Consider the following 24,696-nt stretch of genomic DNA (forward strand, 5'->3'; position numbering starts at 1 on the left):
CAATTGGGTTGTATTATCAAGCACACTCAGCACCTGCCAGTGGGTATCCCAGAGGGTTCAGGAATGCTCACTCACCATGCACTTGGGCAGATGAGAGCTGTATGCCACCCGTCTCCTGCACACATCCCCAGACATAAATGCTGTGTGACGGCACTTTAACCCATGAGTGATGTGTGTTTTGTTGTCAGAGTGGGTAATAAGGCCTGCCCTACTAAATGATCTTAGTGTAAAACATTACAATAGTAACTGTAGGTACATTGCACCCTCTAGCAAGGGAGAATTCATACGTCAGGCAGCACATTACAGCTTTTCACATGAATGAGTTCTTGAGAGATTATGAGGTGGTGAGCACCAAGAAGTTAGCTAGCTAGGCCTAAGTAAGTGGCTCTAGGCATGGCAGAGGAGGAGCATTGCCAAGTGGGAGACATGCTTCTTGTCCTTTGTACCCTGGTATGGTAGGTGAAAACAAGCTTGACGCTCTGTTCTGCTGCTGCCCTGTGAACACTGGAGACAGGTGTGTGCAGCATGAAGTATTCCAAAAAACTGGACCGTGTCATGGACCTCAACTTCTCAGACGGACATGCATCCCAGTACAGTTTGAAAATCAGACTCCTGAGTTCTCCACCCCTATCTGCAAGGATGGATGGGGAACTGTCATTCCTACTAAATCTCTGCTGCCCTTGATGGAGATCAGGCCCTGTGTGGATTCTTGGCCATAAGCTCATTGCCTGAGTCAGATAGTGGTGTTCCTCAACAGTGGAGTACTAAGCCTGAACGGAATGGCAGCAGCTGTCATCCTGTCAGCTCTAACCTGATGCAGTAGGCTGCAGTGTTGAATGCTAACTCAAGCCAAGTCCCTTTTGAGGGATAGTCAGCCATTTTTACATCCATTCATGTCCAGACCTTTGAGGTACTGCGGTCAGGAATTTTCAGTACCTCACGTGATAGAAAGCTTGCAGGGCACAGGCCACACCATAGATGCCTTTACTGTATCCCACTTTCCGTGAGTGCACAGCTCTGAAGGTCCTTCTGCCCTTTGTTCTCAGGATGAGGATCAAGTGGCATTCTGGTGGGGAGAAACATGCCTACATTAGATACTTCAGGATGTGGCAGTCACTGTGTCCATTGCCTAGAGACTGCAAATTTTAGAGCAGATCAAAGAGCACATCATGAATTGCTGTTTAGTCACAGTACATAAGGGCAGAAGTTAGTTTAAAAAAGAAAGGCAATATTAACCTGCACAAGGTCAGGTGGTTTACTAGTTAACACCTTTAGAAGTGATGAAGTTGCTTATTCTCCCATTAGCAAGGCTCTCTCACACAGGCTGCAGGACAGGAAATAATCTGGTATCTAAGAATTACTTGAAGGGTAGATGAGATATTTTCCATTGGTTGATTCACTTGCCAAAGGGCTGCTGTGGCTGGTGCTGGGTTGCCTGAAGCCAGGAGCTGTGAACTCCATCTGGATCTCATGTGGGTGCAGAAATCCAAGCACACAGACCATCTTCTGCCATCAACAGGGAGCTGAATTGGAAGTGGAGTAGTCGGGACACGAACCGACGCTCAGATCTGATAAGGGATGCTGGTGTTGCAGGTGGCAGCTTAGTTTGCTGTGACACAATGCTGGCCCCCAGCAGTGACTTTTGATGAATTGCTCCTCCTTTTTTTGTGTCTTTTTCCCTCAACAAAAGAACAGGAAAGCTTCAAGGCAAGAGGACTTGGAACAGGCACTGGGCTGCAGAAAGGCCACTGTTACCTTCTTCCACCTGATTGATCAGGTGAACGGCATGTCCATGTCATTCCACAAATGTTTCTGCATGTATTCTAGGTGTTACCAGTGCTCCAAGGATTAAAAATGAACGCACTTGTTTTTTCGGTGAAAATGTATGGAACTGTTCAGTTACAATATTTGTATTTTGTTTTAATATGCTTCAACTGATGGCATTTTAAAAAATGCATATATCACGTGTTCAACACCGTTACACCATAACAGATCTGCCCTATATACACCTAACCATAGTGTCTCGTATTGCTATAGATAGCCAAGTCAGCTCAAGTTCCCATTACGACTCCTTGGTTTTAGGAAGAGGCACAGAAATGATAGTACTCAAATGACCCATCATGTTTTTATCATGATTAAAGTCTCAAAAAAAAAAAATCACCAGGGGAGATTCCAGCTGGGTAAGTTGAACCAAGTCCAAATCACCAAGTCATCGCAAGAGCACGGCCTGTGTCTACTTAAGACAATACTTGGAAAGTAGCAAGCTCACATTCAGTGGCAGAAAAACTTAGGCACAGAATCGTCTGAGGTGGGCATCCATTCTGTCCAGATGCTGAAAACTTTCTCTAGTTCCCCTTCAGGCCTTGGGAGCCTGTCACCACCTCTGGGTTCAGGCTGTACAAATGGCTAGCACCACTGGCTTCTGGGTATTAATAGCCATTGATGTGCCGTGATATTTTTTTAGTCTGCCCAGTTTTCTAATTGCTTCTGGGGGAGTGGTGGTGGGGAATTTGTCACACCTCTACAAATAGATTCAGGCCAGAGGCAGAGAGACAGAAGTAAGGTGGGATCCACTCAGTTCTGTGACTTCCAAGCCCACGCTCTTAATACGTAACCTTACTTGGAAGGAAAATGATGCGGCCAAACCCATGATCCATCTTGCAAGTCTTACACATGTAGCATACCATGCACACCTAATGGAGTGACATGCAGTGAAGTAACACAGTGAGCTGACCTTAGGAAAAAAGGTACCAGTGCTAGCAAACACACTTAATTCTCCTTTTATTGAGATTTTTCAACAGCTGCCATTCGGTTTGTATAGCAAAAATTTTACATTTTGCCACTGTTGATATTTTCATGAAAATCATTTTCCATTAAAGCCCTGTCTATCCCCCAAAGAAGTATTAATAACTCCCATGTCCTATTCACTTGCAGGGGGGAGCAAAAACTGTTTTTAAATGCTTGTGAAACAGGGCTCAGGATCTGAAGTCCAGCCCCGGGCCTGCTGGAGGTGCCAGGCTGCCCCACGGTACAGTCAACATTTCATGGACCATCCACACCAATAGCCAGGTGGGGCGTGTGTAGACCCTGGGGACTGCTGCTGCCACCGGCTCCAATCCCTTTCTCTCCTCCACCTTTGCCATTGGTCCAACATGTATCTGACAATAGCAATGCAATCTTTAATACATATTGAGCTTTATAAACAGAGACATGATATTGCGTGGAGGATTAAAGTTGAGAGATTTTCCCCATCCAGTCTGAGCCAGGAAAGATATCCAACAGCACTGACTACTTTCATATCCACTTGAGACATACGCCCCAAATTGATCAACTGGATTTATCAAGTGTGTCAAAAGTCCTTATGTTATAGACAGCACAAAAAGTTCTTTATAAAATAGTTGCAGATGGGCCCGGCGGCATGGCCTAGCGGCTAAAGTCCTCGCCTTGAAAGCCCCGGGATCCCATATGGGCGCCGGTTCTGGTCCCGGCAGCGCCGCTTCCCATCCAGCTCCCTGCTTGTGGCCTGGGAAGGCAGTTGAGGACGGCCCAATGCATTGGGACACTGCACCCGCGTGGGAGACCCGGAGGAGGTTCCGGGTTCCCGGCTTCGGATCGGCGCGCATCGGCCCTTTGCTGCTCACTTGGGGAGTGAATCATCGGACGGAGGATCTTCCTCTCTGTCTCTCCTCCTCTGTGTATATCTGACTTTGTAATAAAATGAATAAATCTTTAAAAAAATAAATAAATAAATTAGTTGCAGAATTAGAAAAATGTCTAGTATTTCAGTTTCTGTATAGCTTCCAATGACAAAGCTGGGTCTGGTAAGTAGTGCTCCCTGATGCACAGTGGCTTCCCTACAAGTTCCTGCACCCAGAGGACTTTGTGTAGATCACAGGAAGTTGAAATCCATGTTCAGAAGGCTGTGTACAGGCTAAGTGTGGCCCCTCAGTGGAATGCTGCTCAGTAGTAAATGGTACAAACTACCTAAACATCTTTTAGGTTTGGGTAGATTACAAAGATGTTAAGCTGAGCGAAAAGATTAGAAATGAGATCACAGACTGTAGGGTTCCATTGATAGGGAAAAGGCAAATGTATAGGGTCAGCAAATACATCTGGGAGCATCCAGGGATGTAACTGAGCACGAAGGATCTTACCAAGATAGAAACACTGTTAGACTGAGTGATGGTCATGGCTGTACCACTGGGGAAAGTCACTGTGATCCCTGGAAGATGCACTGGAAATGGATGAATCTGACCATGTGGAAGATACACCTCAACAAAGTTGCTTAAAAACACAGCCCTCCTTGCCTTTCAGGGCACTTTTCACATATCAACTAGACGTGTGGAGGCTCCTGAGCAACAGCACACAGTTACTGCTTAGTGCTGACGCCCAAGTGAAGCATGTCATTGTTGTAGAGCAAATTATTTTAGGAACTGTAGAGTATTTAACAAACTTTATTGCTATTAAATAGTTAGACTATTTGTTATTTTAAAATAAAAGGCAGTCAGTCAGAAGGTAGGATCAGGGAAAAGTTCAGCACATCTCAGAGGTGAGCATCTTAGCAACAAATCTAGGCAGCTTTTTCTTTCCAAATACAGATGGGGCAGTTGTCCCTTTTCAGCTCCCTGGGAATGACTCCCTCAGCTGCTGTCCAGTAGACCAATCAGTGTACCCAGCTGTTCTATTCCCATGACCTCCCCTAAAAACAGACTGATGGAGAACAGCAGGAGTGGGTTGGGCTGCAAGGTGCAAAGTTAAGCAGTGTCCAGAAAACTTGAGTCTCCTAAGGTGGGCTTCCTGCTTAGCAGTCCCTGTCACCACCACCAACATCAATAAGGGAGATGCAAGCGCAGGAGGAAAAAAAAGACTCCGAACTGCAACCAATTCTGTCGCAGGCATTCACAAGGCAGCAAGCACAGCAGGGGCTGCAGGAGGTCCTCTGTGTACAGCATGTTCCAGCAGAGCTCCCTGTCTCAACGGGTACAACATGTACCAGCAGGGTTCACCGCCTCTACAGGCAACCAGGGGTGAAACGACTCACTGGATCTGCAGGCGAAGGTAAGAGGTCAAGGTGCCCCTGCTCCCTCCACCCTCTGCTCAGAGGAGAGGGATTGGGGGTAGAGTCTTACTCAGCAGGTAGGCATTTCTGAAGCTCCACCCCCAAACTCCACACCTCAGTGCCACTGCAGGGCCCTTATGGAAGGTGGCCTGCTCCCTCCAGGTATCCAGTTTGGAGGAGAGGTGATCTGGCACAGGAATGTGGGTGGCTGACTGTCTACAAGGGGATCACGCAGCCCAAAGGCTAGAGAAGGAGGCTTCTAGAGGCTGCTGGCTGAAGCTGTCTTTTTTACCCTGCTTTCCTCACTGATGGGTGAAGTGCCTCTGCCTTCCTTACCTCCCAACCCTCCAAACTCGAGACAAAATGGATATGATAGCAACAAACCTTTGGAAAATGCTGCTTAATATTTCACCAGCAACATTTATTTGTAAGCCATTGTAAACAAGGAGACCCATGCTGTTCTGACTTGGGAAATCCAAGAAGCTGCAAAGGCCCGGCCTGTGTCTTATCCTTCTGGGTTCCATGCTGTCTGAATTCCCCAAGCCCAACAATTGTCAGAAATGGGCTAGGCCTAGGCCATATTTTCTGCTGTAGTTCAAAGGCCTAGAAAAATGGAAAGGGCATTCCTCTACTTTTTCTTTCCTTAGGACATAAGTTCTTTCCATCTTGGAGTTAGAGTCTAATATATAACCACAATAACGAAAATAAGCAGACATTAACCATGACTAACACTGGGACCAGCCAGATGGGCAACTGGTGAAGACATGCTATTTCTATACAAATCCTCCAAACTTCCAGTTGCTAAAAAAGAGAAAACACTTGATCCGGGAAGTTGCCTGACCTCAACATCAAAATTATTATTTACAAATACAAGCCTCATCCTTAAGTGGTAATAAAGGCACCTGGCATGGTTCGCTCCCAGAATCTGTCCCGTGAGGAAACTTCTGAGACAGAGGTTCCCAGCCTCTCCCCAGGAAAGCTCCAAGACCCATGGTTTTTTTCAGCTAATCTGCTGGCAAACTAATTGGAGCTGGCCTGTCATCTGGGGACAACAGTGCTGCAACCTCCCAACATAAAGTTAAGTGGCGATGCAACCCCTTAGAACACATTAACACAGGGACCACCTTAGTGCTCCTGGAACCAGCACTCTCAGGGTCTGAACAGGACTGCAAGCACTAGCCCTCAGCTTCCATCCACACCAAGTCTTGACCCTCTACACCCTGTGAAACCATGCCAAAGACTGCCTCCCACCGTGGACCAGCACTGCGGAGGGAAAAGCGAGTCTCCTGGATGGTTCCCTGCAGTGCAGCCAAACCCACTGTCAGAAAAGCCAATGTTTAGGATGTAGAAATGGAGTCTGGCTATGAAACGCGGGTACATGGGGCTGCTTGTGACAGAGGTACTCCCAGCTTTCTGCAATCCTGACATATTTCCATAGCCTCATGTCACTGACAGGCAAATGGAAAGTGAAGAGGAAGTGCAGTCTAGGAAGAGAGGGTGCCTCTGTTACATACTCCTATCTCGCATCCTTACAGACAAGAAGCCCAACTGAAGCAGAAGAGAGACATATCCTTGTGCATGGCCCACCCGGTTTCAATCTCTAGAGCAGAGGCTTGGGGAATCAATGTGTGTGTCTGATAACCCGAGCTCACTGAGCTCCTCTCCTGTAACACACGACCTAACACAAAAGGCCATCCCTGAAATGTGGACCTCCTACAGATGCAAAGGAGGAAGAGGGATATGGGTGTGCGTCTTCTATCTTGTGTTAGCTCAAGGCTGCTTGTGTAGTCAACAAGAGAGCTCACACAAAGTTCTTCAGCTTTCCAGGCCCTCATCCTTTCCTGCCAGCCTCCGGCCCACATGCACATCCTGAATTCATACCAACTTTAAGTTAAGCCTGGTCTTTTCTTCACAGGCCTCTTGCACAGCACAGTAGCAGTCACATGGAAACCACTTCATACATGGCCTCCACACTCCCTTGCCCTGGCAGCGTGGCCACGCCTGGACCCTCTGTCTTACATCTGACACTCCCACCTACATCTCCACACGTGCAGACTGCCCTGGTGCCTTCCCCCACCAGGAAAGGCAGAGGGTCCAACCCCAAACCTTCACAAAGCTACTCACCAGGAAACAGCAAATTTGCTAAGAGCTGAAAACACCCTAGAGGGCCTGGTAAACAGTTATCAATTAAGTAGGATCTGCTCCCCCAGGTTATTTCCGAGTTCCTCTAGGGAAATCCAGTAAGGCAGGGAGATGCATCCAAACTGAACTGAGCTTCTTGCTTGTGTCTGAAAAATGTATTTCCTTGAAAAAGTGCAGAAACCTGACAGAGGGAATTAAGACACCAGGAAGACTAAGCGTTGATGGGCTAAAAAAAAAACCCCCCCAAAACAAAAAAACAAACCAAAAAACCCAACATGGTCCAAATAAATTTAAGATGCAACTACCAAGAGAAAGGATGCCTTTCTAGGTTCCAGTTGGTGGCCAGGACGGCAGACCTTTTGTATGCCTGTGGTAAAAACATCCTAAAAGCAGAGTAGGGCCGAGGTGGAGTGCAGACAGGAAGAGCCAGCAAAGGAGCCTGTGTGCTTTTGCCTTTTAAATGATGAGCCTGATGGCGGCTGGAAAAACAGGCTTCAGCAAAGGTCAACAGTAACTAAAGGAATTACTGCGCATCACTATCATGGCCGCTCCTTCCACCAGCCACCTTCAGAGCTCCTGTAAGTTAACTACTCTGTTTTCTCACGCACTGTGTGGGGTCAGTGGCAATTCCAATTCATGGTGGGAGATCCCAGGGCCCAGGGTGCCGAGCCTGCTGGCATGGCTTGCATCATCTGTTTCGTCCCCTTGCCCTCTTTGCTGCCTACTGGTCAGGCTCCACAGGTAGCCCTCCAGGTGTCCACTGCCCCTGGTATGTAGACAGAGGTGAGAGGAGGGCATTGCTTAAACATTCAGTTTTTCTTGGTCAGCTAATTTTGCTTACACATACGCAGCAGAACATTCCTGATGAACAAAGACTGCAATTTCCTTAACACAAATGAGCTTAAGTTTAAAAAAAAAACATTTTAGAAAAACCATGAAACTGCTCCAAATCAAAGTCAGTAGAACAAAGAGAACTGCTCCGAGGTGCGTAGAGTAAGACTGAGCAGGGCAGATGCCCAACCCCACACAACCGTGCTGAGCGGTCATGCGATTCCCCTGGCCACACACCCCTTGCCCACCCACCCTTAGTCTCCAGTGCTGCCCCCGGAGGCGGGACAGACAAGTGCTCCTCCAGCATTCACTCTGCCGCCTCAGTACTTCACTCCCGGAATGAACTCCTTGGCATCTGGATTCAGGTTGCTTTTACTCTGAAATGAAAACCAAGAGATACAAAATTCCCAAGTGACCTGCACTTTGAATCCCACTTTCTTCCCATTCCCATTGTTATCAGTACCTTCCCCTTAGGCTTGTAGAGAGAATTCAAGTTCCCTGTAACACAGGCTGTTCTCATCAGCTCCTGATACACTAAGCCCCGATCAGCTTGCATACTCCTTCCTGCTTGATATTCTCGACATTCCTGCTCCCTTTGTGGTGGTCTCTTTAGAGACTTGCAAGTACCACTTTGAGGAGACCTTTTGAATTCACTAAGTACCTTAACTTGAAAATAAGGGTCTTCCATCAAAGTTGCTGTGTTACCACACTCTCTTTCTGTCCTCCCTTTGGTTACCTATTCTGAGTATTCAAAACCTTGGCAGAGTGCAGGGCACAATCACTCCCAACCAAGTCATTTAAAATCAGTCTGCCCATTGCATTGTGGCAGGGAATGAACTTACCTGATCTTCTAATTGTAAGGGGAAAATGGTCTCTCAGAAATACATTTCTGGGGCTGGTGCTGTGGTACAAATGGCTAAACCTGGCTTATGGAGCTACGTTCCATATCAGAGTGCTGGCTGGAGTCCCAGTTGCTCTGCTTCTGATCCAACTCCCTGCTAATGCACCTTGGAAGGCAGCGGGAGAAGGTCTAAGGATGTGGGCCCCTGACCCATGTTAAAGACCAGCATGGGCCCAGCAGCGTGGCCTAGCGGCTAAAGTCCTCACCTTCAAAGCCCCGGGATCCCGGCAGCTCCACTTCCCATCCAGCTCCCTGCTTGTGGCCTGGGAGAGCAGTCAAGGACGGCCCAATGCTTTGGGACCCTGCACCCGCGTGGGAGACCTGGAGGAGGTTCCTGGTTCCCGGCATGGGATCGGTGCGCACCGGCCCGTTGCGGCTCACTTGGGGAGTGAATCATCGGATGGAAGATCTTCCTCTCTGTCTCTCCTCCTCTCTGTATATCTGACTTTGTAATAAACTGAATAAATCTTTAATAAAAAAAAAAAAAAAAAAGACAAGCATGGAGTTTCTAGCTTCTGGCTCCAGAATGGCTCAGACCAGGCTACTTTGGGCATTGGAGAAGTGAATCTGTAGATGCAAGATCTCTTTCTGTTGCTCTTGCTCTGTTATTCTATCTTTCAAATAAGTGAGCGATTCTTTAGAAATACATTCCTTCCAAAATGAGCAGGGCATACATTTTTGTTGTTATTTGTTTGAGACACATAGAGGGTAAGGTAGAGGGGGCAGAGAGAAAGAGCTCTCATCCACTGGTTTGCTCCAGGAATGACTGTAGCTTGCGCCAGAAGCACAATCCAGATACCCTACATGGCTGGCAAAAGACACCGTCATTGCATCCCAGGGTTACATATTGGTGGGAAGCTTGAGTTAGGAGCCAGAGCTGAGAACTGAATGCAGGCACTCCAGTGGGGAATGTGGGTGGGTACTCTAACTGTTGGGCTAAAACCCCCTTAACCTGAGCAATTTTAAAACAGAATCATTCAGAACTACATGATTTTGTTTATTAAGTGTAGATGTGGGCGGCAATAAAATAGGACAGGAGCAACTGATGAGTTGACATTGGCCTTCTTTGGGGTTCATACTTATATCCTTACTCACAATTCTATTTTGAAAAGCTACCAGCAATGTTCTCATGGTATTTTACGAGGAACCACATGACTTCACTATATGCACCCATCACAGCCTCTGTGTTGCATGGGAAACAGCAGCTCGGAGAGTCCAGGAGGTCAGAAAGGGGTCACAACTCCATATCCTGCAAGCTTTTCCTGCTGTCACATGAGAAATAACATGTGGGTCTTACCAAGATATCTTCAGAGTCACAGTCATCGCTGACTGACAACCCGTTGAGCTGCTGTTGCAGCTGTCCCATGGCCTGGGGCAGGTCTCGGGATGGAATGAACCAGTCTTGGTCTTCTTCATCCAGCATCTCCTGGAAGCAGCGATCCAAAAAGTCTTGTTCTTGCAATTCCTCTTCCACCTAGCAAGCAAGAGGAGCAGCTCCGACTCAGAGGCCCTGTGAGACCTTCTAGTGTTTCCCCCTATCTCTTTTCTTCTTTTTTTAAAAAGATTTATTTTTATAATTCATTTCATTTTATTTTTGTACTTTGCCAGGCCACAAGCAGGGAGCTGGATGGGAAGCAGGGCCATTGGGATAAGAACCGGCGACCATACGGGATCCCAGCACATGCAAAGCGAGGACTTTAACCACCACACTATCACGTCAGGCCCCCTATTTCTTTTCAAGTTACTACTCCGCAGTCAAGAATGACCTTGTCAGGCCAATGTGGTGGTATAATAAGCTAACCCTCCACCTGCGGTGTCAGCATCTCATATAGGCACGGCTTATGTCCTGGATGCTTCAGTTCCAATGCAGCTCTCTACCAATGGCCTGGAAGGCAGCAGAGAAATATCCAAGGACTTGGAACCCTGCACCCACGTGGGAGACCCAGGAGAAGCTCTGGGATTTGGACCAAGCCAGCGCTGGCTGTTGAGGCCATTAGGGAGTGAACCAATGAAAAATCTCTTTCTGTCTCTTCTCTCAGAGACCTGCACACAGAGCTCATCCATCCACTGGTTCACTCTCCCAGATGCCTCCAACAGGGCTGGACCAAGCCAAAGCCAACCTGGATTCCAGTCAAGCCAGATTTGATGGTGGGTACCCAAGCTCTTAAGCCAAGATCTGCTGCCTTCCAAAATGCATCAGTAGGCGGCTGCTTTGGAAACAGTAGCCAGACTCATACCAGGCATTTCAATATGGGATGCAGGTATTCCAAGTGGTGGCTTAATCCAATGCACCAAAACAGCCAGCCCAGGAAGCTATCTTAAATTTCCCATTTTATAAGAAGTGTAAAAAAGGGCAGGAAGTATAGAACTACCCATAACCTGGGCAGTAGGAATTAAATCAAAATCAACTCTCAGTTCCTGGCTAGTTTCTCTGGTGCTGAGACCCTCAGCATGAGACATATATAAAGAGCACATCCTGGCACACCACTAGAAACCTATGTCATCTGTGTAGCATTCTGTTCAAACAAGAAGAAACAGATGAATACTGAGAATTCCGCATTTCTTAAATACTGTCCTAAACTGAAAGAGTAGGGACCCAGGATGTTTTGCACATCTTTGCAGACAATAGAGTATGTCTTGGGGGCAGGTCTTATACTGTAGCAGGAAAGCTGCCAAGTGCAACATCAGCACCCCATTAGGGTGCTGGTTCAAGTCCCGGCTGCTGCACGTCAGATGTAGCTCTACTCTGCCTGGGAAAGAAGCGGACAATGATCTGACCTGGGTGTTTGGGTCTCTGACACCCACATGAGGGACCCAGAAAAAATTCCCTCCAGCTGCTGCAGCCATTTGGAGAGCAAACCAGCTGATAGAAGACCTCTGTCTCTGTTCCTCCTCTCTGTAGCTGCCTTTCAAATAAAAGAATAAATCTTGAAAAAGTCCTCACAAATATGCATATAGAAAATTTAAAAATTAGAAAAAAGGAAAAAGAAAAATGTGTGGTTCTACTGAGGTCTTTGATGGGCTTCCAGTATCACATTTAGCCATTCCTGCTTGGCAGATGGCCTGAGGACATTTGCACAGCTCACTAGCGCCACCATCAGAAAGGTGGTCAAGAAAAAAAAATCACCCAGACTAGTCCAAAATTGAGGGGAAAAAAGCTACACAAGTAGGACTTAGAACAGCACTGACATTACAATTAGTAACTTTTTTTGATATCAAGTAATTCAGATAGTTATGAAGTATTTAAAATTACAAGAACAAAATAATTTCAGGAATGGGATTGAACATGATTTGATGTTTAACATTCACTGCTGTTTTCTCTCGTTATTCTTTGATGTGTTTCCTTTCTGAAACATTTTCTTTTAAAGATTTGCTTATTATTATTGCAAAGTTAGATACACAGAGAGGAGGAGAGACAGAGAAAAAGATCTTCCATCCAATGATTCACTCCCCAAGCAGCCACAACAGCCAGAGCTGCGCCGATCTGAAGCCAGGAGCCAGGAACTTCTTTCCAGGAACTTCTTTCCACAAGCAGGGAACTACATGGGAAGTAGGGTGGCCAGGATTAGAACAGGCATCCATATGGGATCCTGGCGCGTTCAAGGTGAGGACTTTAGGCGCTAGGCCACACCACTGGGCCCTCTGAAGCATTTTACTTCAGACATTTTTCTCTTAAAGCCTTCACATGTGTATCTATTTCCTTTATCCTAAAAGTAATCTATTTTCTTTATAAGAGGTGGGAATTTAGAAATAAGAAAGATAAATTGGAGAGAAAAAAGTCACCCTTAATCTTGACAGTCAGACATTTTTTAATATATCTATGCTGATTTTTATTTATAAGATTTGTTTATTTTAGGTCTAGTGTGATGGCTCAATTGGCTAATCCTCACTTTGCAAGCACTGGGACCCAATATGGATGCCAGTTTATGTCTTGGCTGTGCCATTTTCTACTTAGCTCCTTGCTTGCAGCCTGGGAAAGCAGTAGAGGATGGCCCAAAGCCTTGGAACCCTCTACCTATGTGGGAGAAGGAATCTCCCATCTCCTGGCTTCGGATCAGCTCTGTTCTGATCATTGCAGCCATTTGGGGAGTGAACCAGCGGTTGGAAGATCTTTGTCTCTCTTCTCCATAAATCTGACTTTCCAATAAAAATACATAAATCTTTAAAACATTAAGATTTATTCTTTGTGGCCAAATGGGCCAAACTGGAAACCATAATGCTAAGAGAAATGAGTCAATCCCAAAAGGTTAAATACCACATGTTTGCCTTAATTTAAGATGATATGATGTTATGTATAACATGTTATGTTATGAACGTTACATGTTGTGTATAAACTAAAATTGAAGTGTAAGTGAGGTGGTCACAGAAGGTGGCTGGGAACTCGCATTTACTTTTAACATATTGGTTACTCATTACTATGTCAATTAATTCCATAATGATGTAAATTTTTGCTGATGGTATGTTGGAGCTTTCAATTGACTGGGATGATACTCTGCTGGCTCTGTCTTCAGACCAGAGAGGGTATACCTAAGAAGCCGTTGAACTTGACTGGACAATAAGATGCTGGACTCTATGTTTGGTATATGCTTGCAATGGGGGAATCTCAACTGAACTTGAGCTGTGGTTATGCAACAAGGTGGAGGAATCCACCATGGCGGGAGGGTTTGGGGAGGGGTGGGGAGAACCCAAGTACCTATGTAACTGTGTCACATAATACAATGTAATTAATGAAGTAAAAATAATAAATAATAAAAAAAAAGTAAAAAAAAAAAAAAGATTTATTCATTTGAAAGGCTGAGTTACAGAGAAAGAAGAAAAGGGGAAAGGGGAAGGAGAGAAAGATCTTAAATATGCAGGTTCACTTCCCAAAAGGTCACAATGGCCAGGGCTGGACCAGGCTGAAGCCAGAAGCCTGGAACTCCAACCTAGTATTCCACATGGGTGGCAGAGGTCCAAGTACTTAGGCCATTTTCTGCTGCCTTCCCAGGTACCTTAGTAATGAGCTGAATTGGCAATGGATCAGCTAGGATTTGAAATGGTACTCAAATGGGATACCAGCATGACAGGGTGGCCTAATCCAGTGTACCACAATGCTGATCCTTCCAGCTGCTTTTTAAAGACTTATTTAACTTCAAAGTCAGAGTTACAGAGAGAGAAAGAGAGAGCTAGAGAGAATTATCTTTCATCCACTGGATCATTCCCCAAATGGCCAAAATGAGCAGAACTAGGCTGGTCCAAAGCTGGGTGGGATCCAGGGGCTTCTTCCAGTCTCCCATGTGGGTGCAGGGGCCTTCTACATATTTTCAAGTTATTCTAAAGCCAACTGTACTCATTTCTTTTGTCAGACTGAGTGTAAAATATTAAAGCTGTTGATTTGCATACCTCATTAGCCTCCTACTTCTTTCCTTACCTGTCTATTGAAATCCTCTTCATTCTCCATCCACATGTACTCTGCAAATGGGTTTTCCTTCTCGTCATGCCCATTTAATTCCTGATCCTCTTTGGATTTTACATTGGGTGATGTATTTGCCATACTGGACCCATTCATTATGATACAACCTAAACAGAAGCAAAACAAAGAATAAAATGAACATAAAGAAAACATAAACTTGTAACATCCAGATTCTTCTGTACACATCTACAGTTCTGAATTAAAGATTTTTAACTATACATAAACAGAAACTGTTAGTTTGAAACTGTTATCAAACCAACCACATCTGGGCCTGATGCAGTAGCCTATTGGCCAAAGGCATAACTTTGTATGTGCTAGGATCCCATATGGGTGCCAGATTGTGTTCTGGCTGCTCCACATCCATCCAGCTCCCTTCTTGTGGCCTGGGAAAGCAGGTGAGGATGGCCCAAAATCTTGGGACCCTGTACCCACGTAGGAGACCTGGAAGAAGTTCCTGGCTCCTGGCTTTGAATCGGCTCAGCTCTGTGGCTACTTTGGGAGTGAATCAGTGGATGATCTTTCTCTCTGTAAATCTGACTTTCCAATAAAAATACATAAATCTTTAAAAAAAATCATCCATATCCTGCAGCAAATAACTACATAGACGTGCAAATTTTCTCCTTCTCCTTCTCCTTCTAATATTTATTTGAAAGGCAGAGACAACATGAGAGACAAGTTCTCCCATCTGATGATTACTTCCCAAATGCCCTCACTGGGCTGAAGCCAGGAGCTCAGAAGCAATCCACGTCTCCTGCAAAAGGGGGCAGAGGTCCACGTAGGTGAGCCATCATCTGCTGTCTCCTGCGGTGCAAATTAGTAGGAAGCTGGAATCAACAGCAGAGGTGAGACTCAAACCTACCTGGCACTCTAAAATGGGATGTGGGTGTCCTAAGCAGTGGCTTCCTTGCTGTTCCAAATGTTCGCTCTCTACATGTATAATTCTTTCACTCATTTATTTATTTTTATTTGAGAGGCAGAGTTACAGATAAGAAGAGACACACACACATAGGGGAATAGAGAAAGAAGGAAAGAGAAAAAAGAGAATCTTCCCTCCACTGCTCACTCCCAAATGGCTGCAACCACTTGAGCTAGCTGATATGAAGCCGGGAGCTTCTTCAAGGTCTCCCATGTGGGTGAAGGATCCCAAGGCTTTGGGGCCATCCTCCATTGCTTTTCCAGGTCATAGGCAGGGAGCTGGATCAGACATGGAACAGCTGGGACTAGAAACTGGTGCCCATATGGGGTGCCAGTGCTGCAGCTGGAGGATTAGCCTGCTATTCAATGGCATCAGCCCAGATGAATAATTCTTTAGGAGTGAAAAAAAAAAACAAGTTTAGGCTCAGTCTCTGCAGACAAGTGAAGTGGCATATAAGAGGGTACTATTGCTCCCATACCAAATACCTGAAGCCTTAGAGTCTGATCAAGATCATCACAGGCACAGCATTTAGCCTAAGACACTGGCTGGAAAGGTTACATCCCATACCTAAGTGTCTTGGTTCAGGTCGTGGCTGTGCTCCCGATTCCAGCTTCCAGCTCAGGCAGTTACTGCAGAGCAGCCGACAGCTCAGGCAGTTACTGCACAGCAGCCGACAGCTCAGGTAGTTAGACCTCTGCCACTCCGAGGGGAGGCCTGGATTCAGCTCTCAGGTCTCCACTCAGACTTGACACAGACCCGAAGCAGCCCAGACCCTGCCGCTGCAAAGAGAGCTGGGAAGTGAGCCAAGGATGGATGAAAGCTCTCTCTCTCTCTCTCTCTCTCTCAGCCTCTCAGCCTCTCAGATGAAAGCATCACCCTAGCTTCTTTAATATTTAAAGAAAACATATTTTTAAATTCACATAATATTTGTATTAATAGGGTACTTAATTACAATTCAATACATGGACCCAATGTATAATGATCAAACCAGGGTAATTAGCATTTCCATTTCCTCAAATGTTATCATTTCTATGGATTGGAAGCTGTCAAATTCTTCTATAAATCTAAGAAAGTGCACACTTGATGAACAATGTAAGCACCTGCTCCTTATTCTGATTTCAAGCCTGTTTTTCTATAAAACATGTTCTGCCTCCCACAAATACATGTTCATGGCATTCATAATGAAAGAGAATGAAACTCGCTGGTGTCCAATCATTCAGAGTTAAGAATGATTAATAATGTGGTGCGTGCAGCCTTCCTGATGTTCCCACTGCAGATATAAACACATGCCCGCAATCCCCAAGCACCCGTTCTCAGCAGAACAGAACCATGGGACACGTGATACTCCGTCATTTGCTTTCTCTCATTTCTGTTAATATAGTCATACTGTCTTTCGGGTATTGTTAATGCTTATATGCCATAAAGGTTGGATAAATTCCTTGTATTTTTCTTTTTAAGTGTTTTGCTAAGATATCTCCTGGAAACAGAACTACACTGGAGAGCATGTTCTTTCCTTCTTTATTCCAAGACCCGACTGATTACCATGCAGTCGTAGAATTGACATTTGGGGCAGACATTTGGTATAACAGCTAAGATGCTGCTTGGGGAGTCCACTCTCCATATCAGGGTGTATGCCTTCAAGTTCTGGCTCTGCTTTCCGCCAGTGTACACCCTGGGAAGCAGCCGGTTGTGGCTTGGGTAGTTGGGTCCCTGCCACCCGCATGGGAGATTAGACTGAGTTCTGGTTTACTGATTTTGGCCTATTCACTCTAGTCAGCTTTTGCAGGACTTTTTGGGCAGGAAATCAACAGACAAAAGATATTTCTCTATGTCCTGTGTCTGTCTTCTAAATTAATTTTTAAAAAGTAAACATTTAAAAAAAGAACTTAAATTACCACCAGTAGTATAAGTGCCTGATCCCCATATTCATGAATATGTTTAAAACCACTGCCAATCTTATAAGAGAAAATGCATTTTATTATATATTTTATTTAAATTACATTAATTTTAAGTAGGCTTACCATGCTTACTGGGCATTTGTATTTCTTATTTTGCAGCTTTCCTGCTAGAGTAGTTCGTTATGAGGGTATATATCCTTTCCTTACCTTTTAGAAGAACTTTCATATTGTTGAAATTTTTATTTTTCATAACGTACACATAAATTTATAACTAGGATAAGTATTTTATCCATTATATTTGCTTAATATTTTTGCTGGCTTTAATTTCTCCCCCCTCCAAGACTGATTGATTGACCGATTTGAAAGGTAAAGTGACAGAGAAACATGAAAGAGAGACAGACAAAGAGAGATTATATTCCATCTGCTGGTTCATCCCCCATATGGTAGCTGAAGCCAGGAACTCCATCTTGGTCTTCTGCATGAACAGGAGGGATCTAAGAAACTAGGTTGTTTGCTACTGCCCTCCCAAGTGCATCTCCTTACTCATTCCTGGGTGGACATTTAGCAAAGCATGTAAGATGCCATGTGGGCTGCCTGCAACCCATACTGATGTGCCTGGATTAGGGTCCCAACTCCACTTGTGATTTCAGCTTCCTGCTAATGGGCACTCTGAGAGGGATCAGGTGAGGCTCAAGTAGTTGGATTCATGCCAACCCTGTGGCAGAACTGGGCTGAATTCTTGGCTCCCGGCAATGACATCCTCCATCCTGGTCCTTTGCAGATATTTGTGGGGTGGCAGGGGGGAGGGGGGACTGGAAATGAATCATTGGATGGAATATCTATTTCTGTTTTGTGAACCTTTGTAACAAATTAATCAAATTCAAAGAGGGGGTAGTGGGAACCCCAACTGGAGCTGATCAGTTGGATAGAAATTGTAGAGCCCTGATTCGTGACTGGCACTTCTTGTGAGGGGCAGCCCGGTGGAATGAGCCTTTAGTCTATAGGATTTGGTTCTACCTTCCCACAGACAGGGTCATCAGTCAATTAGAGATGCTCAACTGGTGTTTATGACAAAAATGCTGATGGTTAGAAATGCCTATATATCTTGGGTATCACCTGGTTTCAGATACCAGCTCTGCTAATTGCAGTTTCCTGCTGATGTGGACCCTGGGAGGCAGCATGTAGTGATGATTCAAGTAGTTGGACCTCTGCCAATCAGTGGGAGACCTGGATTGAGTTTTCAACTCCCTGTTTCAGCCTACCCCGTCCAGGCTGTTGGGGGCATATAGAAAGTGAACCAAATAGATGGGAGCTCTCACTCTCAAAAACAAACAAACAAACAAACAAACAACAACAAAAAGAAAATCCTCACATGGTGCCATGGTAAGTCCACAGAAAGTTCCACATGCATTAGTTAAGCAACCTTTCTATGTTGTGGAGTTAGTTCAAGAACAACCCTCGTTTGTGATCCTACTGGGTGAGGGTGGCGAATTGGTGCTTACTGTGTCCCCTCAATTCAGTTTTGGGAGAAAAAAGGGGGATTACACTAGAGACTGGCAAGTCCTAGGGAAGACATGTGATGTTCCTAAATCACGGAAGATACTAGTAAAATGGAGTACTTTATATACAATTTTTGCCCAGGTTTTACTTCATTCTCTCAGGACAGAGACAAAGAAAATACAAAGCAATAATCATGAACCATGCTGTAACAGAAGAGAAGAGTTACCAGAAAGTAGCTTGGGGACTCGAGCTGATCCAAGAATTAGGACAGTTAGGAAAAGGTTTCCTGGGCAAGCAGTATTTTGCCTGATACTTGCAGCCTACTAGTTAGCTAGCACGAGGGAGGAGAGAGGAAAGCATGTGCAGACTCAGAGGCAGGAGGGAACTTCCGGAACTACAGGAAAGTAGGACGGCACATAGCTGGCGAATAACCAGGGAGAGAAACGGGTTGGGGAGGCAGATGCAGCCAGATCACACACAACCCTGGGGATCACATGAAGGATTTTTGGATCTTATTTTTAAAACGAGTGGAAGCCATTATAAGGAATTCTTGGCAGCACAGTGACGTGTCTCCATTTACATTCTGGGGTCACTTGGGCTTGCTATGTAGAAAATGAACTGGAAAAACTCAGCAGGGAGAGCAGCAAAGCACCCAAATGAAAAAAGTGGTGGACCGAGATGACGGCAGTAAGTGAAGCAGCAGACTAAGCAGTTATTTCAGGAAATTTGGGCAATAAACTAGACGGGGAGAGCCAGGGTAAGGAAAAGACTGAGGATAATTTTGGTATAAGAAGCAGGGTGGATGTTAATGTCATTCAGTGAGCTGAGGAACCCTGAAGAAAGGGCAAACTTGTTTGGATGATGACAGAGGTAAGAAGGGTGATGAATCTATTTTGGATATGGCACATTTGCCAATGCCTCGGAAACACTCAAATGGTGATGTGAAGTAGACTGGCTTTCTGCATCAAGGAGGAGGAGTCTGGCTAACTACAGGAAGGTGCAATGGTCACATTTACCTAACTGGGACTAGAAGATGCTGCCTAGGCAGAAAGAGTAAAGCAGAGTGAGAAGAAACCCAATACCTAGTTCTGAGATGAATATGTTAAAAAGTCAGGCAAAGGAGAAGGAGAATATGAAAAAGGGACCTCAAAGAAGCTAGAGGGGTCGGCTCAACATGCTAATCCTCCACCTTCAAGCACTGGCATCCTGTATGTCACTGGTTTGTGTCCTGGCTATTCCACTTCTGATCCAGTTCCCTGGTTGTAGCCTGGGAAAGTAGTGGAGGATGGCTGAAGGCCTTGGACCCCTGCTGAAGAAGCTTCTGGTTCCTGGCTTTGGATCAGTTCAGCTCCAGCCACTGTAGCCATTTGGGGAGTGAACCAGTGGATGAAGATCTTTCCTTCTGTTTCTTTTCTTTATAAATCTTTAAAAAGGTAATTTAAAAGGAAGAATAAGCAGCAGCTAGAGGACTTGGAAGGAAACCCAAACAGCATGGCATTATCAAGGGCATACAGAACCCTTGTATAGTGGGCTGAATGGTAGGCCCACATCCGTATCCTAATCCCTGGGACCTATGAAGACTATTTAGAACAGATTCTGCCTAGGAGCCTCCAAGAGGGAATGAGGCCCTGCCAAAACCTTTCAGTTTCTGGCCTCCAGAACTGTGAAAGCTGGCAATTTGTGGTCATTTGTTACAGCAACCACAGGAAACAAATATATTCCCACTAAAGTGGGAATGATACAGGTAACTGGAAGATCAAGTGATAGGAAGGCTGAGGAGCATCCATTAACTCAAGGCCAAGGTGGTCTCTGTGGACCTTAAAGAGAGCAGTTCCCATAGACAGTAATGAGCATAAAAGCCAAATGAAGCTGGGATGAATCGCAGGTGACAGAAAATCATCAGATAATGCTTTCAGAGAGTCTAGCTGTAAAGGACAGGAGTGGCAGAGGCTGGAGGGGAGAGAAGTCCACAGAAACTACCTTACACTGGGAAGTCTGGGGCAGGTTCACAGAAAACCTCTAGGACAGGAGGTGGGAGATGGCTGGGGAGAGACAGAAACAGAGGAAACACTGCCACCACAGAGGAAGAGACAACTAATAGTGTAGCTTAGGGAGAGGCAAGAGGGATACCTATGTATTCGTTGTTTGAATGATGAGCACACTGCCATCATTCAAAATCCTAATTAGGCACGGTATGCTAAGCATGAAATCACAACAGTGGGAAGAGCTGTGGAGAGGAATCTGATCCATTACACACACACACACACACACACACACACACAACACACACACACACACACACACTACTTAAGCAACTTGAGAGGGCTTCAAACTGTTCACAGAAAAGTTGAGATAAAGGCTAACACAGGAGTGAGTATGCAGCCCAGCAGTTAAGATGGCTATGTCCCACAACGGACCATGGCTCCAGCTTCTGATTCCAGCTTGCCACCAATACAGGCTCCAGCAGGGTGATACCTCAGGTCAGAAGGGAGACCTGGAGAGACTCCTGGCTGTGGCTTTGGATCCAGCCAAACCAACTGTTAGAAACAAACTCTCTCTCTTTGATCTCCCATCCTCCCAATAATTTTTTTTATAGCTGGGCTGGGCTAGGCTGCAGCACCCAGCAGCATAAGTTGGAATCAGGTGCAGACTGCACCAGGCCAGGTTACAATACCCGCTGGCAAAGAACACATGCCAGACTGGGTCACAGCACCAACCACTACACATGAGATGCAGAGGAGGGGTGTGATCCTTCAAGGGGGCAGTGCAGGATGCTTCCCTGCTGGCCCATTGCTCCCACTGGTGAGTGTGAGAACTAGGACTGGGGTCAGACCAGGCTGGGAAAGGCAACAATACCTATTGGCCTGCAAGTGAACTAGGTTAGGGGAGAGCCAAGCTGAGCTAAATGCTTGTATCCACTGGTGCACGCTTGAGCCAGAGCAAGTACAGGCTGGTTGGGCTTTGCCACAGCATCAGGTGTTGGCAAGTGCTGGGAATGGGGGCAAATCCTACCAAGCTAGACTGTGGAACCACCTGTAGAATGCAAAATCTGGGAATGGGGGCAGGCCCAGTAGGGAAATTGTGGGCACCTCTCTGATGGGCTGCAGCTTCCACTAATGAGCATGAGAACCACAGCTGGGGGTGGACCTGGCTGGAGAGGCAGTGGCACCTGCTGGCATGAGTGTGGGCTAGATAATGGAATCGGTTGGCTTGAACTAGGCTCCAACAGCCATTGATGTGTACGAGAGCTGAATGGGATGTGGGACAGACTGGACCAGTCCATTGCACATACTGGCAAGCACAGGAACCAGCGCTTGGAGTGGGTCTGGTGGGGGATTCTGGGGGTCACTCCAAATAAAACTGCAGTTCCCACTGGTGCAGGTGAGGGCCAAGTGTGTAGTGGGATGGGTTGGTCTGGATCTAAGCATTTGTTGGTTTGTGTAACAGCTGGGGATGGAGACAGAACTGACCCAGTAATTGCAATTGTGTGTAGGCTGATGTGAGTGATAGACTGAGCCAGACCCCATACAGGCCAGCACGCACAAGGGTCAGGTCTGGGACCACCTCAGACGAGGTGTCTTTGGGGATCTCTCCAAATGAATTGTTGGACTCAGAACTCCAACCACGAGGAGAATTTCAGGATTGGTGATCTGACCTTACAGTGCATGTGTGAAAGCTGGGCCTCCTCAGTGAAAAAGATGCAGTAGTGGACGACATGCCCAGATTCATATGGAGGATTCACAGTCCACTGGGCACTGTGAAGGACATCTGGTGCCACAGCAGAAGGAGAGCAGAACAAACTGGAAAACCACCCCATCAAGTGTTGACAGCAAATATCTGGGCAAATGGAGACTAAGATGCACTATGTCAAGTAATGGACCTTGGAAGGATTTTCTCATCCTTGGATCAGCTAGACAAATAATTTCAGAACTATCAAAACCACTTAAGCAGACCCCTCAGAGCATACTCCACACTGGGGCCCTGGGATGATATCAGGTGGCTGTTCCCCATCCCCGGATACTGAGGTGCTTGGGAGGCTGGGTGTGGCTTCTCCCTTTATTTTCCCCTTCTCCCAGATACAGGAGGGAAAAAAAGAAAATCTGGAAACAATGGTCTCACACACTTTCCCATAACCCTCAATCCATCCTTCACACCCTGATCAACTATGTAAACATTATATAAAAAATTAGAAATTAGCTCCAGATAAACCTCTAATTAGAACTTCTTTGTTCCCTACACTTTCATTTCAGTTGCTCATTGAGAAGCTGCATGAATCTTAAAACAAGTAATTGCCCTAAGCTTTTGTATAGACTTCAATGCTCAAACGCTCCAACAGCTTTCTTCCATCTGATGCAAGATCAGTGCCTGCTGACAGAATGTCAAAAGGCATGTGAAGCACACAGAAAGCTGAATTTTCCTGCAATTAGAAGCTGATAGCATTTAAAAATTTATTAGTTGACCAGAAAGTCAAGGAAAAAGAAATATCATTTATATGATTCCTAATACTAATAACAAAGGTAAATTACAAAGATAGGCATCTTCCAACTGAAATTCATGTGCCAGATTAAGATAACACTAATATTTGTGGAATAATTTAGCTTCTTGTGTGCTTAACTCATATCCTATATTGACTTATAAATTTGTTCTATTAATGAAATGGAATCTGAATCTGGATGCAGATTCTTCTTTGGAAAGAAAGACAATACTGAACTTCATGATGGCCACAGTTGAGTCCCTGGCCCACACTTCCCTCCGCGTAGTGAGTGGAGGACAGGCATATTCTAATTCAGTGGTTATTAGTCTCAGGAGTAAATCAGAATGACTGGAAAGCTTTCCGCACCTATAGCTTTCAGATTTTCTGATTTGTTAAGCCTGAAGCAAGGATTAATATCTGTTTTTGCTTGTTCATTTGCTACTGGTTTTTCTAACATACAGAAAGATGGAAGACTATGGACAATTTTTTCAACATAGTGACAAACTCTATGTAAAATAATATAATTCCCAATAACCCTAATTCCTGTAACAGCAATTCCCAAATTGGTGTTCTACAAACACTGGTCTTGTGAATGTCCTTAGGAAAAAAAAATCACTGGCTATCTATACTCATTGTTCTAGAAATTCTTTTTTTTAATAAATGCACATTTATCTTTTATTAATTAAAGAGTTTATTTTTATTTCAAAGGGACAGTGAGAGAGAGGAAGACAGAGAGAGTTCTTCCTTCCCTCACTTTCCAAGTGGCCATAATGGCCAGAGCTGGGAAGATTCAAGGCCAGGTACTTCTTCTGGATCTCCACATGGGCGTAGGGGTCCAAGGACTTGGGCCATCCTCTACTACTTCCCCAAGCCACAAACAGGGAGCTGGATGGGAAGTGGAGCAGCTGGTACACCAACTAGAGATGATAAAGAATGCCGGCACTTTAGGTGAAGGATTAGCCTGAGAAGCAACTGTGCCATGCACCCTGGGCAAATTATTATTATTATTATTAAGTATTTTTTTAATTGGAAAGGAGAATTTTACATAGAAAAGGAGAAACAGAGAAAAATCTTCCATACACTGGTTTGTTCTCCCCAAATGGCTGCAAGATTTGGAGCTGAGCTGATCCACAGCCAGGGGCCAGGAGCCTCCTTGGGGCCTCCCTCATGGGTACAGGGTCCCAAGGCCTTGGATTATCCTCTACTGATTTCCCAGGCCATAAGCAGGGAGTTGGATGGGAAGCTGAGTTGCCAGGATGTGAACCAGCATCCATACAGAATGTTGGTGCTGCAGGGTGAGAATTAGCTTGTGAAGTCACTACACTGTCCTCTGGGCAAATTATTATATATACAGTATGTATAAATTTCCATTCTCACAAAAAAACCCCAAAGCCTCTATATGTCTTAGATGGAGTTGATGGGAATTCAACTTGCTTTTATCTATGTATTGGTTTGAGAAGCAGACATAGAGATTGCATCTGCTGATTTGCTCCCCCACCCCCACGCCCCTAGTAACTGGGGCT

At 45.4% G+C, this 24,696-nt stretch overlaps 1 protein-coding gene across 2 annotated transcripts in view; it reads right to left on the reverse strand.

The window, feature by feature from the left end:
* Positions 1 to 7,475: 7,475 nt before the first annotated feature.
* The window catches only part of PAIP2B (poly(A) binding protein interacting protein 2B), a 37,615-nt gene continuing 20,394 nt past the window's right edge, over positions 7,476 to 24,696 (reverse strand). For both annotated transcript variants that reach the window (XM_058667944.1, XM_004582808.2), the window contains exons 3-5: positions 14,344 to 14,492; positions 10,231 to 10,407; positions 7,476 to 8,409 (exon numbers count right to left, since the gene is read on the reverse strand). In XM_058667944.1, coding sequence (XP_058523927.1) covers positions 8,353 to 8,409; positions 10,231 to 10,407; positions 14,344 to 14,492 — 383 coding nt within the window. In that variant the 3' untranslated portion in view covers positions 7,476 to 8,352. The remainder of the gene's footprint in view (positions 8,410 to 10,230; positions 10,408 to 14,343; positions 14,493 to 24,696) is intronic.

The sequence above is a fragment of the Ochotona princeps genome, chromosome 8, assembly GCF_030435755.1.
Source record: "Ochotona princeps isolate mOchPri1 chromosome 8, mOchPri1.hap1, whole genome shotgun sequence".
NCBI classification, from domain to species: domain Eukaryota; kingdom Metazoa; phylum Chordata; class Mammalia; order Lagomorpha; family Ochotonidae; genus Ochotona; species Ochotona princeps.